Source organism: Ahaetulla prasina, chromosome 15 (genome assembly GCF_028640845.1).
Source record: "Ahaetulla prasina isolate Xishuangbanna chromosome 15, ASM2864084v1, whole genome shotgun sequence".
NCBI lineage: Eukaryota > Metazoa > Chordata > Lepidosauria > Squamata > Colubridae > Ahaetulla > Ahaetulla prasina.
This window is the reverse complement of record NC_080553.1, coordinates 17,093,860-17,108,053: the sequence shown is the minus strand read 5'-3', so window position 1 is coordinate 17,108,053 and position 14,194 is coordinate 17,093,860. Positions and strand designations below refer to the sequence as shown.

Genomic DNA, 14,194 nt, shown 5'->3' with positions numbered 1-14,194 from the left:
AGGCTTTAGATGAAAAGAAGGAGAAGGGGTAAAAACCCCCAGCCCCCAATCCGCCTAACCACAGACGCAAAGCTTAGCTCTTCCAGGGTAGAGACACCGTGTTCCATAGTTGATGTCAAGACTCCCGAGGTGTGAAAGACGGTGCGCATGCCTCTGTCATAAGCCTGAGCGCCTTGGATGGCCTTTGACATGGCGCCTGCCAACGGAGGACCATGTAGGGAAGCAACAGAGCCCTTGGTCGGGGGATGCGTATCTGATGGCGGAATTTTAGGCAGCGTGCCAGGGACATTTTGCGTGTCCGCAGGAAAGCTCCTCGCTATTGACCAGCATAAAACAACCAGGTGGCCACCGTCTCCCCCCGCACCCCTAAGGTCAGTGGGGCCTAACGGCCAGGGATCCTTCAAGGAGGGTTTCTGCAGGGAGCAGAGGAGCTGACCCTATAATGGGTTGCTCGGAGCTTGATCTTAGCCGAGAACTTCATCGAGACAATACACAAATTGTGGACATCATACCTTTAGGAGGGGAGCAGGAAATGCTGCCCGCTTCTCTTGCAAAGGAGAAATGCATTGTGGGATGAAAGGGCCTTCCACGTTTCTTGTAGGATGGATTTCAGGAACCAAGGGCCATCCCGACTCCTTTGGATGGCTTTCATGCCCTCCCTCGGTGCTCATTCCAAAAACTCTTTGGGTGACTGACCTGATATTCTTGGCTACAGCATGGTTCCTTGGCTTTGGTTAAACCTAACATGGTTAAACCCAACACGACTTAACGCGATGCGTGCCTTGAGCCAACTTTTATGCTGGATCAATTTTAGAAGACTTTCACCCCAGGGAATGGCTTTAATTTAGTGCCTTGCCAAATGTGGTGTGGAACAGAAGTCGTGGAGTAAAACTCCATTGATTGTAAATCGACAGTAGCCTTAATTCTGGGCACTCCGTTGCAAACAGGCTTCAATTTTGTACAACTGCTTGTAATCTTGGTGGGAATTTCGGGAGCTTTTTATTTGTGTTTAACGTTCCTGTTTAGTGTCAGCGTCAATCCCTTGTCAGGCACTGAAACAAATATATATAAATTTAATAGGACTAGTTGGAAAAGCTGGGCTCTGTGGGGTGCGCTTGGCTTTCAGCGTGACTTGGCTCCCTTCTAATCTCTCTTGAGTCACAATGTCAAACAGCGTTTTGTGGGTAAGAAATATGTAAATACATTTACCCTGAGCTTTCATCCTCCTTTGATGTAGATAGTAGTTCTTAAGTGAAGCAGTTCAAAGCAAAATAAATCGTAGGCTCAGGCCCTAACCGGCTAAAATCTGTCAAAAAACAGCCCCAGAGTTCAAACCAGGACAGCTGCATTTATTTTCAGAATTATTTATAAAAGGGTTGTTGCGTTTGACCTCTTGCCGAGTGGGTCCGTGTTTCTCCTCCCCCCCCCCCGTGAGTTATTGAAGTATAAAGCTTGCAGAATGCGAGGCCTGCTACTCTCGTGCTTTGAATTGGCAGAATGGTTGCAATCTTACAACCTTAACAGAACCCAACAGGAATTTATTATTGGAACAAAAGGTACCACTAGACAGAAAATTCTTGAACATCAAGATAAGTTTGCCGCCGATATTTCATTCTGATTTGGCAAATGCGCTGAATCGGCGCACAGAAACTTCTTTTGAATTGAGAACTTGGCTACGAGATCTAACGGTCTTCTAAACTTGCTTTTTCTTTTTCTTCTTCTTTTTTTGTGCTCCGATCCCTTGTTGCTTGGTCCAAAGCTATTCAGAAAAGTTTTCCTTCTGTAAGGAAAATGTATTTCTGCCCTCCAATCATGCTACCGCAGCAGTCTTGGCAATTATATTTCTCTTTCTTGTGTCTGTTAAACCCTCCGTGCATACTTATTGCTATAATTAAAGCCTCCGCATTATTTTCAGCTAATCGGTTTACGGTTCTTAACATTTGGACGGTGACAATTATGGTTATTAAAGAGATGCGGAGTAACTAGGTTTATTGGGGAAGGGAGCTCAGGAACCCTGATTCACAGAGGCGGCTGCAAGCCTCTTCGCTAATATTGTGCAGTGTGAATTTGATTGGGCGCATCTCTGATAGCACGGTCGCAATATAAGCCTGGCAGGAATCCGATGGCACCCGGTCAAATTCTGTTGTGGAAACCATTAATGCGTTTTTGGGGAGAGGAAATGCATTTTCAGGCTGAGATAATTTTGGTTTTTCCTGGCATTGTTCCTAAATTAACACAGAACTGTGTTTGAGGATTGTGCCCAAGGAAGGAAAAAGAAATTGCAAGAGATTACAGGTAGTCCTCGACGTTATGACCGCAATTGAGACCAACCTTTGTGTTGCTAAGTGAGACATTTTTTGCGTGAGTTTTGTTCCATGACCTTCCTTGCCACGGTTGTTAAGTGAATCACTGCGCTGTGTTCTAAATTAGCCACCCGGTTGTTAAGCAAATCTGGCTTCCCCGTTGACGTTGCTTGTCAGACGGTCACAAAAGGGGATCACGTGACCCCGGAACACGGCAAGGGTCACGAGCTAGTTGCCAAGCATCTGAATTTTGATCAAATGGCCAGGGGAGATGCTCCAAGGGTCATCAGTGCGAAAAATGGCCAGTAGTCCCTTGTAACTTTCGAATGGTCACTAAACAAACTATCGTGAGCCGAGGAAAAAAGTACTGAATTTTACGGTAGGAGGGCACACATTTGAAGTGCCCTTAACACGTTGCCCGAAGGAAGGAGGGTCAAGGCTGCCAAAAAGCCTGACAGCTGCACCATCCAGATGCTGGCACCCCTGCAGACAGGTGAGGTCCGCTGCTCCCAGCTGTGGGGGATTCTGGGAGTTGAAGTCCCCAGGTCTTAAAAAAGGGGCCGAGGTTGGACAGCCCTGGCTTAGCCCCCCCCTTGCAAAAAGTACAACTTAAGAGATGACGACTTTGGGCAACACATTAAGGGCGCGTTGTCAGATGTGTGTCCTCCTACCGTAAAATTCAGTACTTTGTCCTCGGCTCAGGATAGTTTGTTTAGCGACCATTCGAAAGCTACAGATGCTTGGCAACTGGCTCGTGACTCGGGTGGAATTGCGATCGCCGAAAAGCAGCTGCGGACAAGGAGCTTCCTCGCGACACCCGTCCGGGGGGTGGGGGGGTGGGCTGGGGGGAGAATGCGTCCGAATAGTTTGCCCATGTTTGGCTTTGGCCATTGTTTGTCTTGTACTATTTTCTCTTCGGGGTTGAAGGGCAGAGGGAGCTTAGAATGCCCCCCCCTTTTTTCCCCCCTTCCTTCTTCTTCGCTATTAATGCAGAAGGAAAGGGAAATGCTGACCAGGCAATATAAATAGACCCACTCAATAAAAGCCCTCTAAGGGGAAGTTTTAAGAAGGGGCCACCGCTTTGCTTCGCTTCCCATCAAAGAAGATATAAAAATTATACAAATATATAATTCGGTTTGAGAGATTGTACAGTACAGTACAATGAACTTAACAGCAGTTCGTTTAGTGACCGTCTGAAGTTACAACAGCCCTGGAAGAAGTGACTTAGGACCGTTTTTTTCACACTTAACGACCGTTGCAGCATCCCCATAGTCCCGGGGGTGGTGGTCTAAGTTCAGATGCTTGGCACTGACTTGTTTTTATGACGGTTGCCACAGTGTCCCAGGGTCGTGTGATCCCCTGTTGCGTCCTCCTGTGCCGCAAAGTCAACGGGGAAGCCAGATTCTTTCAACAACCTTGTTTCCAACTTAAGACCTGCAGTGATTCACTTAACAATTGTGGCAAGAAAGAAAGGTCGAAAAAGTGGGCCAAAACTCAGGGAGGGACCAGATTCACTTAATTAACAAGCGGGTTAGTAACTGGAACAACTGCAGTGAGTGTGGCAAGAACGGTCGTAAAACGAGGCAAAACTCACTTCGTCAATGTTTCACTAAGCAACATACATTTTGGGCTCCGTTGTGGTCGTAAGTTGAGGACTGCCTGTAATTGCCTTTCTCGAAGGCCTGGCTAATCCCCAAAGTAGCGTCACCTTAACCGATGAGTAAAGGATCCCATTTTCATGGTAACGTTGCCAACTTACCATGACTACGCTGCGGTTTTCCCTCTTGTGTCTCCGATTGCTGCCGGTTGCATAAGCGGTTCCTATAGGAATTCAGCAGCTGAGAATTCCCTGCAGGAAACGTAGTGAGACCTGGTGTGGGGAGACGCTTCTCCATGACAGGATCAGTCAGTTACGAGACGGTGCCGCCTGGAGCTCTGGGAAGGGAATTTTGCATAAACGTTTCCATACGGACTTTTAAGACTTGTCAGACATCCCTTTAGGACCTGGCCTGTTTAAGACCGGTGGACTTCAGCTCCCAGAATCCTCCAGCCAGCCACCTCTTCCAGTTGCCAAGGTCGGACAGTCTGTTGGCTATTGGATGCTGCTCACTGCCAGTCTTAAAAACAAAGAACTACATCAAATCTTGGGTGCTTTTGTGGTCCTTCTTTGACCACAAAATCGGACAGAATACAGCTCTGTTTTAAGCACACCTTCCACTTGGCTGCATGTTACTAAGAAGAGCCATGCCAGAACCGGAGCCAAGATTGATCCTGATCAGGAAACGGTTCCCATTGGCTCAACCAAATGCCAGCGGGAATCTAATAAACCCATTAGCACCTTCCTACTTGTATTAAGGGTGAAAATATAGCCTTGGCGATTACACTAAGCTGGGTTTACAGAATGAAATTTCTCCCTGAATTTATGAGACGTAACATACCAACTTACTACGAGAGAAACTTCCACGCGGTGTGATTTCTCACCACACAGGTATGAAGACAAAGAAAGGCATGGAATAATATTCTGAAATAAAAAAATAAACCGGCAAGGGAGAAGTGCTTTTTGAATAAACACCCAATATTATTGTGCTTACTCTGATGCGTGTTGAACATCTGGAAAAATATTTGGATTTTTTCCTACAGATCACTTAAACTCATGCTCTCTCTCTCTTTTTTTCCCCCTCCCAACCCATAGTTGGGGACAAAGTTCCTGCTGACATCAGAATTACTTCCATAAAATCAACAACTCTACGAGTTGACCAGTCGATCCTCACAGGTAGGGGGTTCTCGAGAGAAAAGCGATGCTTCTTGGGGTTGCAAACATCTGTCCTTGATGACAAAGTCCTAATATGGTGGTCATGATGAAGATGACCTGACTTATTTTGCCCTGAGCCCATATTCCTTCCTCTCTCTCTCTCGCTCCCCCCACCCACCCCCATGGAAAGTTAATTCCGAATGAAGAAGTCCCTCCTATCTGGCTTAAATTTAAAAGTTGGACCCAGCATGTTGTCTCTGCTTTCCTCTTGGAGTGTTGTAGTTGTATCTGGCTTATTTCCATTATTTGATTGCCAAAATGGCTTGTTAAAAAAAAAATTGTACAACCGATAAATTGTATTAGAATGGTGGGGGGAGCGGCAGGGAGGGGAAGAAATCAAATAGGGGTTGTTTTGCTTCCAAGTTTGTTTGCTAAACACAAGCAGGAAGTATGTCCAAAGTGCAGGGAGACTTCGCATTTCTGTGCTAAGGCATTTGACCTTTTTTCTAGGTGAATCTGTCTCGGTAATTAAACACACGGACCCTGTGCCTGATCCTCGGGCAGTAAACCAAGACAAGAAGAATATGCTTTTTTCGGTGAGTAAAATCTCGTGCGTGTTTTTTTTGGGAGATCATTTGGTGCTTGCTTCATTTAAAAACAAAATTAGCTTCTCCTTAGTCTGTTTAGAATGCCCTGACAACGTCGCATCCATCTTGAGCATTTAAATTGCTGTTTTTCAAACTTGCCAACTTGAAGTCGTGTGGACTTCAGCTCCCAGAATTCCCCAGCCAACCATGCTGGTGGGGGAATTCTGGGAATTGAAGTCCATAGGTCTTAAAAATTGCTGAAAAACAGCGATTTAAATGATCATGCTGGCTAGGGAATTCTGGGAATTGAAGTCCACAGGTCTTTAAATTGCCAAGTTTGAAAAACACTGATTTAATGGTCACCTTGAACTGAACCTTAAAATCTCAATATATATATTTTAATGTCTGAAATGCTATAGGGTCTCCTGCCTAAGCAGGGGGTTGAAGACTTCCAAGGCCCCTTCCACCTCTTCTATTCTAATCTATTCTATTCTCTTCTCTTCACGTCTATTCTATTCTATTCTATTCTATTCTATTCTATTCTATTCTATTCTATTCCATTCCATTCTATATAAACATAGGCTGATCCAAGTTTTTTTTTTAGCTAAACTTTTTTTTATATATATATTTGCATTTATATCCCGCCCTTCTCCGAAGACTCAGGGCGGCTTACACTATGTGTAAGCTTAAACTTTGTAGATTATCAGCCATAAAATGAAAAAAATGAAACTCTCTTGCAAATGCCCAGTGCTGGCCTCCTTATCTGTGGTTTCCTTTTGGGGAGAGTCTTTGTACTGAGAACAAGAGGCTTCTGGTGTTCGAGCGGGAACTTCCACATCACCGATCAATTGCTACTCAGGAATTTCATAACTGGAGTTCCTGGCTATTTATCTGATTTATTATCCTGGCCTTAACCGGTCCTGCTGTTCCTGCGTCTGGCAAAACAGCTGAGAACCATCCCCCCACCTTCCCTTCTCCTGCCTCTGTTCTGTGGCAGTCACCCCAATTAAAATTTATGTCCTCTTCATCCAGCCCCTGGATGAACTTCAGAAGCTGTTCCTTGAGAACGTGGAGTGAGTTCTCGGAAGTTCACAATATGTACACCGGTCTTGCCAAATATTGACCGGCTCGTGCCAGTTCACGGAAACCGGTTCGGTTACTTTGATGAATGGAAAGGGCGTTGTGTAAATACCATTGCTGTTTTTATATATTTACATTTATATATATGTGTGTGTGTGTGTGTGTTTGTGTATATATATATATTTGTTTTCTGAGGTTTTCGCGGGTGTTTGTATGTAGATCTTTGGTTATTCGGGTTCATTCATCATCTTCAGGCTTCATTGCTCCCAGAAGCATGAAGCTGAAGCCTGAAGATGACGAATGAGACTTTGTCGAAACGTCGCCAAGACACTTCCAATTTTACGCGGGAGAAAACCCGAATAACCAAAGACCTACATATATGTATATATATATGTGCTGACACTTAAAAGCTCAGGTCCTCCCTATGGGACTCTGATCCTCTTTTGCACAGTGATCCCATTACGGAATTGCAAAAAGCAAGACCCCATCAAGCAAGCCTGCTTTTTCAGAAGCTGTTAAGACATGTCTAGACCAGGCGTCTTCATGTATTATATATACAAATGTGTATTATATATTTTATACACGGCCCAAGACAATTCCTCTTCACTCAATGGCAGCCCAGGCATGCTAAAAGATTGGACACGCCTGGTGTAGACTGATCTCATCCATCCATCCAGTTTCTATGCTGCCCTCCTTTCTTGGTCAGTCCTGATACCGTTGCTTGTGTGTTAATTTCTTTTGCACACCTAATCGACATTGCTGTGTACTTTAAATCTTCAACACGAGATCTTTTTCGAGTGTTGCAGAATTTGATAACGTACCAGAAGAATGAAGTAATGAATGGGGAAAGTGTCTACATCTTAAAACCTAGTTAGGAAAGAGAGAGGAAACCATAGATGTGTATATTATTGTATGGCTCAAAATTCCTGCTTTTAAACTGGGGGGCACCAAGGCACTGATGGGGAGCAAAAGAATGAAACTGGGGGGCACCAAGGCACCAATGGCGAGCAAGGCACTGATGGAGGGTGGAGCGGATTATATGTAGCATCAGAAATGTGCTCCCTGCGAAATTTTTGGATAGAACTTACTTGGTTGGTAAGAAGAATAAAATACATCAGATGACAATTATACACCTCAAAGTCTGTTCCCAGTTTGAAGAAGAGAATCGCGTGCAAAACCTTGAGGGCTGCAGCCTTAACTTACGAGCGCCGAATCAGATCAGCTAAAATGAGATTTCTTGCTGCAAGGCTGCCCTGAAATAATATCTGAAATAATGAACTTTGGGGGAGAGGCGTTTTAATAGTCTTACTTTTTTTCCCAATGCTTGAAACGCCTGGATCCGATTGTTTCTCCATCCAGGGTACAAACATTTCTGCAGGCAAAGCCATGGGGGTCGTGGTGGCCACCGGGGTCAACACGGAAATCGGCAAAATCCGCGACGAAATGGTGGCGACCGAGCAAGAGAGGACCCCCCTGCAGCAGAAGCTGGACGAGTTCGGGGAGCAGCTGTCCAAGGTCATCTCGTTGATCTGCATCGCCGTCTGGATCATCAACATCGGCCACTTCAACGACCCCGTCCACGGCGGCTCTTGGATCCGGGGCGCCATCTACTACTTCAAAATCGCCGTGGCCCTTGCGGTGGCCGCCATTCCAGAGGGCCTGCCCGCCGTCATTACCACCTGCCTGGCCCTGGGCACCCGTCGCATGGCCAAGAAGAATGCCATCGTCCGGAGCCTCCCCTCCGTGGAAACCCTGGGCTGTACCTCGGTCATCTGTTCCGACAAGACGGGCACCCTCACCACCAACCAGATGTCGGTTTGCCGGGTAAGCTGCTGCTTCGGTTTCTTTGGGTTGGAAACCGGTAAAATTTGGCTGTGAACTGTGTGTCTCTCCCTGGTCCTAAAACTGATTTTGATTTTTATCAACCCCTCGTTCGGTTTCGAGAAGCTTTCTTTATTTCGAGTTCGTTCAGCAAGCCAAGAGACAAGTTTTAATTTGAATGCATTTAATTTAGATAGAGGGACGCGGTGGCTCAGGGGCTAAGACAGCTGAGCTTGTCGATCGAAAGGTCGGCAGTTCGGTGGTTCGAATCCCTAGTGCTGCGTGTAATGGGGTGAGCTCCCGTTACTAGTCCAAGCTTCTGCCAACCTAGCAGTTCGAAAGCACGTAAAAAATGCAAGTAGAAAAAATAGGGACCACCTTTGGTGGGAAGGGAACAGATGTTCCATGCGCCTTTGGCATTGAGTCATGCCAGCCACATGACCACGGAGACGTCTTCGGACAGTGCTGGCTCTTCGGCTTTGAAACGGAGATGAGCACCACCCCCTAGAGTCGGGAACGACTAGCACGTATGTGCGAGGGGAACCTTTACCTTTTAATTTAGATAGAGAGGCTTCTCCTAATGTGTATATATATATATTTTTTGAGCCAGAAAAAGAAAAAAGTCCAAGTGCTTTTAATATGCTCCCATCTTCCTATTAACCCAGCCAGTTCTGCTCACTTAAGATAAAAGGAGGCTGAAGGAAAAAAAAAACAAAAAATCAGGTCTTAGTTTATAAAACCTAAGGGTGGGAGGTTTGTTCTTGTCCCAGGCAATTTTCTAAGGAAGAGGAACAGCACCACTGTGAAATATTGATTAAATTGCCCTTTTTTCCCCAAGGCAGTCCAGAGGGAAGGAAACTGCCTTTCTTCGGTAGCAAGGAATTCTTCTCTTTTGAGAAGGAGGGATCTTGGAAGGGATCCCCTTCCAGCCACCCTCGGAGCAGGATGTTGCGATGACTCAAATGAGTCAACGGCCATAAAGACGTCAGTAGATTTTTTCTGGGCCTTTTCCACCGCTGAAATGAAAATCTTCCTTCCCCCCTTCTGATGGGCTGCTTACCTATGCGCCTTACTTCCTTGCCCTCTCCCGCATTTGGCCGTTGAAGCGTAGCGCACAAAGAGCGCACAAAGCCCAGGCTCATCTATATTCCGAGAGAGGCGCTTTGCAGGGATCTTGCATAACCGCCCGTCTTCTAGGGAGTAGAGGCCGAACAGTGGAATGGCTCTACCACAAAGCAGCTCCCCAACCTTTCCTTCTCCTCCTCCTTCCAGAAAGCATCTTTGGCAGGGCAGGAAAAGCCTCGCTTTGCCTTTTTTAAAAACAAACAAACAAACAAACCCCTCTCGTCCTATAGTGTCAGATCCATCAGGCAATGCAGAAGAGCATTTCCTGGAGTTTGTGGGGCTGGTGAGGAATGGCCGAGCATGTCAAAACTAGTTGATGTGAAAATCTCTCTTCGGCAAGCTTAATGATGCTGGTAAAGGGTTTTTTCCCCCCTCCATTAGGCTCTGTTGCCAAACTGTAGCTAGTCCAAATGGGTGCAATTTAAATTCTTGAGACTTAACACGCAGCTGAAGATGGGTAGTAACAGCAAAGTGGCCGGAATCCAAGTTGGATGTTGCTTTTTTTTTTAATTTGCATTTATATCCCGCCCTTCTCCGAAGACTCAGGGCGGCTTACACTATGTCAAGCAATAGTCTTCATCCATTTGTATATTATATACAAAGTCAACTTATTGCCCCCAACAATCTGGGTCCTCATTTTACCTACCTTATAAAGGATGGAAGGCTGAGTCAACCTTGGGCCTGGTGGGACTTGAACCAGACTGTCTTACCAGTCTGAGCCACAGAGGCTTGGCGAGAGGACTTGGGGGAGGACATAAATTAAGACCGTATCATTGTTATGTTCCATTTTCTACATTTTTGGATCCCCCTAGACCTGTGGGAAAAGGTTCACGGTGGCTCAGTGGCTAAGACGCTGAGCTTGTCGATCGAAAGGTCGGCAGTTCAGCAGTTCGAATCCCTAGTGCTGCCGTGTAACGGGGTGAGCTCCCGTGACTCGTCCCAGCTTCTGCCAACCTAGCAGTTCGAAAGCACGTAAAAAATGCGAGTAGAAAAACAGGGACCACCTTTGGTGGGAAGGGAACAGCGTTCCGTGCGCCTTTGGCGTTGAGTCAAGCTGGCCACATGACCACGGAGACGTCTTTGGACAGCGCTGGGCTCTTCAGCTTTGAAATGGAGATGAGCACCGAGTTGGGAATGACTAGCACATATGTGCGAGGGGAACCTTTACCTTTTAGACCTGTGGAAGTGGGGGGGAAATTTCACACATTTGCATGCTTTTCATTCAAGATGTTTGCATCACTGGAAGAGCTTGCCTTTCTTTCTGGTTTCTGTGAATTGAGCTGAGGCTTCCTTCTATCAGAACTGCCTTCCCTTCTCTCACTACATATCAGTCTGCCATACGTTATGGGGGGAGGGAACTTTGGGGCTGCAGGGGGGGGGAGCCAGGGGGAACCTGAGACGAATGGGAAATCAAAAGCAATAGCTGAGACATCCAGGGTCTTGGGAATGGACCATCTAACCCAACCAACCGCAGTGTGGACAGTTGCCTTCTCTGAATGTCACTGGACAATGGGGTGATAACAGGAGGGTGGGCCACTGAAGGGAAAGCTAAGTAGAGGAATTTTCGCACTCAAGTTCTTTGTTCTGGCTTCGCTTACTGTAACCGCTTGGCTTTAGCAAGAGTAACCTTTTTGCCACAAGTGGAGTCGAGGGTCTTTCTTTCCTAAGGGATCAAGTTGGGCCAGGTCTGACACCTTCTGATTTTTGTTGTGGGGCCCTCATTTTGAACGGTAGGTGCACAACCGCTTGAGAAGAAGGCTTCGTGTATTGTTCTAGTCAGAGGAGAAGGAAGGAAATGGGGCAAGGTGTAATTTCAAGGAACAACTGGAAGAGCTTGTAGGTGACCTATATTCTCAAAAAGCACAGCTCGATCTTAAAAGTAAAAACGTGCTTCGTTCCTAAGAGCAAGCAGACTGATCACACTTTGCATCTTTAATGTGAAAATGTTCTAACTGGCCTCGACTAGCGGAGCGTAATCCCACCCTTGTCTCTCTGACAGATGTTCATTGTGGACCGTGTGGAAGGAGACAGCTGCTGTCTGAATGAATTCACCGTGTCTGGTTCAACGTACGCTCCTGTGGGAGACATGTGAGAAAGCTCATCCTTTCTGTTTGCCAGCTTATCCATCTACTGGTCTCTTGGTGTGCGGTGCGGCCAACCCTCGAATTACGGGGCCTGAAAGGCAAATGGATGCGATAAAAGAGGATTGAACTTGATCTGTAGATTTAAATCCCCCTCAATCTGTAGATCGAAAAGTAATGGTTTTCCTTTGGGGGGGAAGCAGGAAACCTGCACGTGATTTGAGACATATTATTAATACTCGCTCTCTTGTCTCTTGCCTGGGGAGAATATGATAATTCTCTCCTGTACCCTTTTATTTTTGAAAATGTAATCCAGAAGGGTCTTTCAAAGTTAAGATTTTTGCTCTAGAAATGTTAGGCCCACACATGAACATTCAATTAAATTGATTTATTGCTAAAAGCTTATGTACCAGAATCTTCCCACCGTAACAGTCCTTTTGATGGCATTCATCCAATTTTGTAAAATTTCCAGCTCTTAAAAGCAATTTTCATCCATTTGCTGCCCTTTATGGGTTGTGTGTGTGTGTGGTTTTTTTTTTAACGTGCTCCAATTTGTCTTGACTCCTCCTAGGATCCAATTAGTTTACCGATAAATTAGGATCCTTTACATTGTCTGAAATTTCATCTCTTTTTCCTCCTCCCCCCCCCCGATTCCTCCCCATCCTCACAGTTACAAAAACGATAAACCCGTCAAATGCTGTATGTACGACGGCCTCATTGAATTGGCCACAATCTGCGCCCTCTGCAACGATTCCTCTCTGGATTTCAATGAAGTGAGTAGCATGCGAGGGAATTGCCCAAGCAAAACTCCTTTTTGTGGTCTTACGTTGTAACTTTTCCGTGCCGTTTTGAAACACGCGAGTGCCCATCAAGAAAATATAAGCCCCTTAAACTAGCACGGAATATCAAGAACGGGAATTTGGAGCAGACCTTATATGATTAAGATTTTTATGATTATGATTATGAATGACTCCTCTGCTTTGTACTAACAGCATCTTCTTTTCTTAAAAGGTGAAGGGAGTTTACGAGAAGGTCGGGGAAGCCACCGAGACGGCCCTGACTTGTCTGGTGGAGAAGATGAACGTGTTCGACACGGATCTGAAAGGCCTGTCCAAGATCGAGCGGTCCAACGCTTGCAACTCGGTCAGTCCTTGTGAAACGCTGGGCCTCTGGGGCGACCCGGGAGCTTTCATGCACGCTGGTTCCAACCCCCGGTTCTGCCTCCTCTCCTTGCAGGTGATCAAGCAGCTGATGAGGAAGGAATTCACCCTCGAATTCTCCCGGGATAGGAAATCCATGTCCGTTTACTGCACTCCAAACAAGCCCAGCCGGACGGCCATGACCAAGATGTTTGTGAAGGCAAGTACCCGGGAAGGGTGGCAGGGGAGAGACGTCACTGAGAGGTGCAGGAACGGATGGGCCAGGTGGCAGGTAGTCCTCGACTTATAACCATTCACTTAGTGATGGTTCAAAAGTTAAAACGGCACGGGGAAAAAGTGACTAATGACCATTTTTCACACTTATGGCCGCTGCAGCTTCCCCTCCCCCCCTCCCCCCACGGTCATGAGGATTTGGATGCTTGCCAACCGGCCTGTATTTATGACGGTTGCCGTGCCCTTGGGTCATGGGATCCCCTTTTGCGACCTCATGAGCCAAGTCCATGGGGGAAGCATTCTCATGTAACGACCCTCTGACGAACTTAACACATGCAGTAGTGATGCACTTAACAACTGTCTTACGTAACAGTGGAAATTCTGGGCTCCGTTTTGACTGTAAGTCGAGGACTACCTGTAACCAGAACTCGACTCTGGGTGTAGGTGACATCTTCAGCTCCTTCGTGAAACGGGGAGGTAAAAAGAGTCTGCAGGCTGAATGGTTCCTCTTCCGCTTTCCCGCAGGGCGCTCCAGAAGGAGTGATTGACAGGTGCACCCATTTCCGAGCAGGAAACATGAAAATACCCTTAACCCCGGGGATTAAGCAGAAGATCATGACCGTCATCCGCGAGTGGGGCACCGGGAAGGACACACTGCGTTGCCTGGCCCTGGCCACCCACGACAACCCACCGAGAAAGGAGGATATGAACTTGGAAGACTCTGCAAGCTTCATCACCTATGAGGTTGGTTTGATATCAGGAGGATGGTTTCGTCATTGGAGCCTTAAACAGAGCTGTTTGGACCTGTTGGGTGGGAGTCCCAGATTGGGCCGGCGGACCTCCTCAGGGGTGAGCTGAGTCCCTGCCTACAAAGCGCTGCGTTTTGTCATCTAGCTTGTCCAGATCACACTATACCCTAGACCGGCGAGATCGAGATGAACTCTCCCTGTGGCTTTGGTTGGGAGGAATGATAACTTCTCTAAAGAAGGAAGTAAGGAAGGAAAATTAGTGGAGGGAGAGAGGAAGAAAGTTGGAAGGAAGGAAAATTAGTGGAGGGGGAGAGAAAAGTTAG

At 46.5% G+C, this 14,194-nt stretch overlaps 1 protein-coding gene across 2 annotated transcripts in view; it reads left to right on the top strand.

Annotated features, from left to right (window-relative positions):
• ATP2A2 (ATPase sarcoplasmic/endoplasmic reticulum Ca2+ transporting 2) overlaps nt 1-14,194 on the top strand; it is a 41,517-nt gene that overhangs the window by 14,327 nt on the left and 12,996 nt on the right. For both annotated transcript variants that reach the window (XM_058157972.1, XM_058157971.1), the window contains exons 6-13: nt 4,996-5,076; nt 5,566-5,651; nt 8,082-8,546; nt 11,668-11,756; nt 12,420-12,522; nt 12,761-12,892; nt 12,986-13,108; nt 13,648-13,866. In XM_058157972.1, coding sequence (XP_058013955.1) covers nt 4,996-5,076; nt 5,566-5,651; nt 8,082-8,546; nt 11,668-11,756; nt 12,420-12,522; nt 12,761-12,892; nt 12,986-13,108; nt 13,648-13,866 — 1,298 coding nt within the window. The remainder of the gene's footprint in view (nt 1-4,995; nt 5,077-5,565; nt 5,652-8,081; nt 8,547-11,667; nt 11,757-12,419; nt 12,523-12,760; nt 12,893-12,985; nt 13,109-13,647; nt 13,867-14,194) is intronic.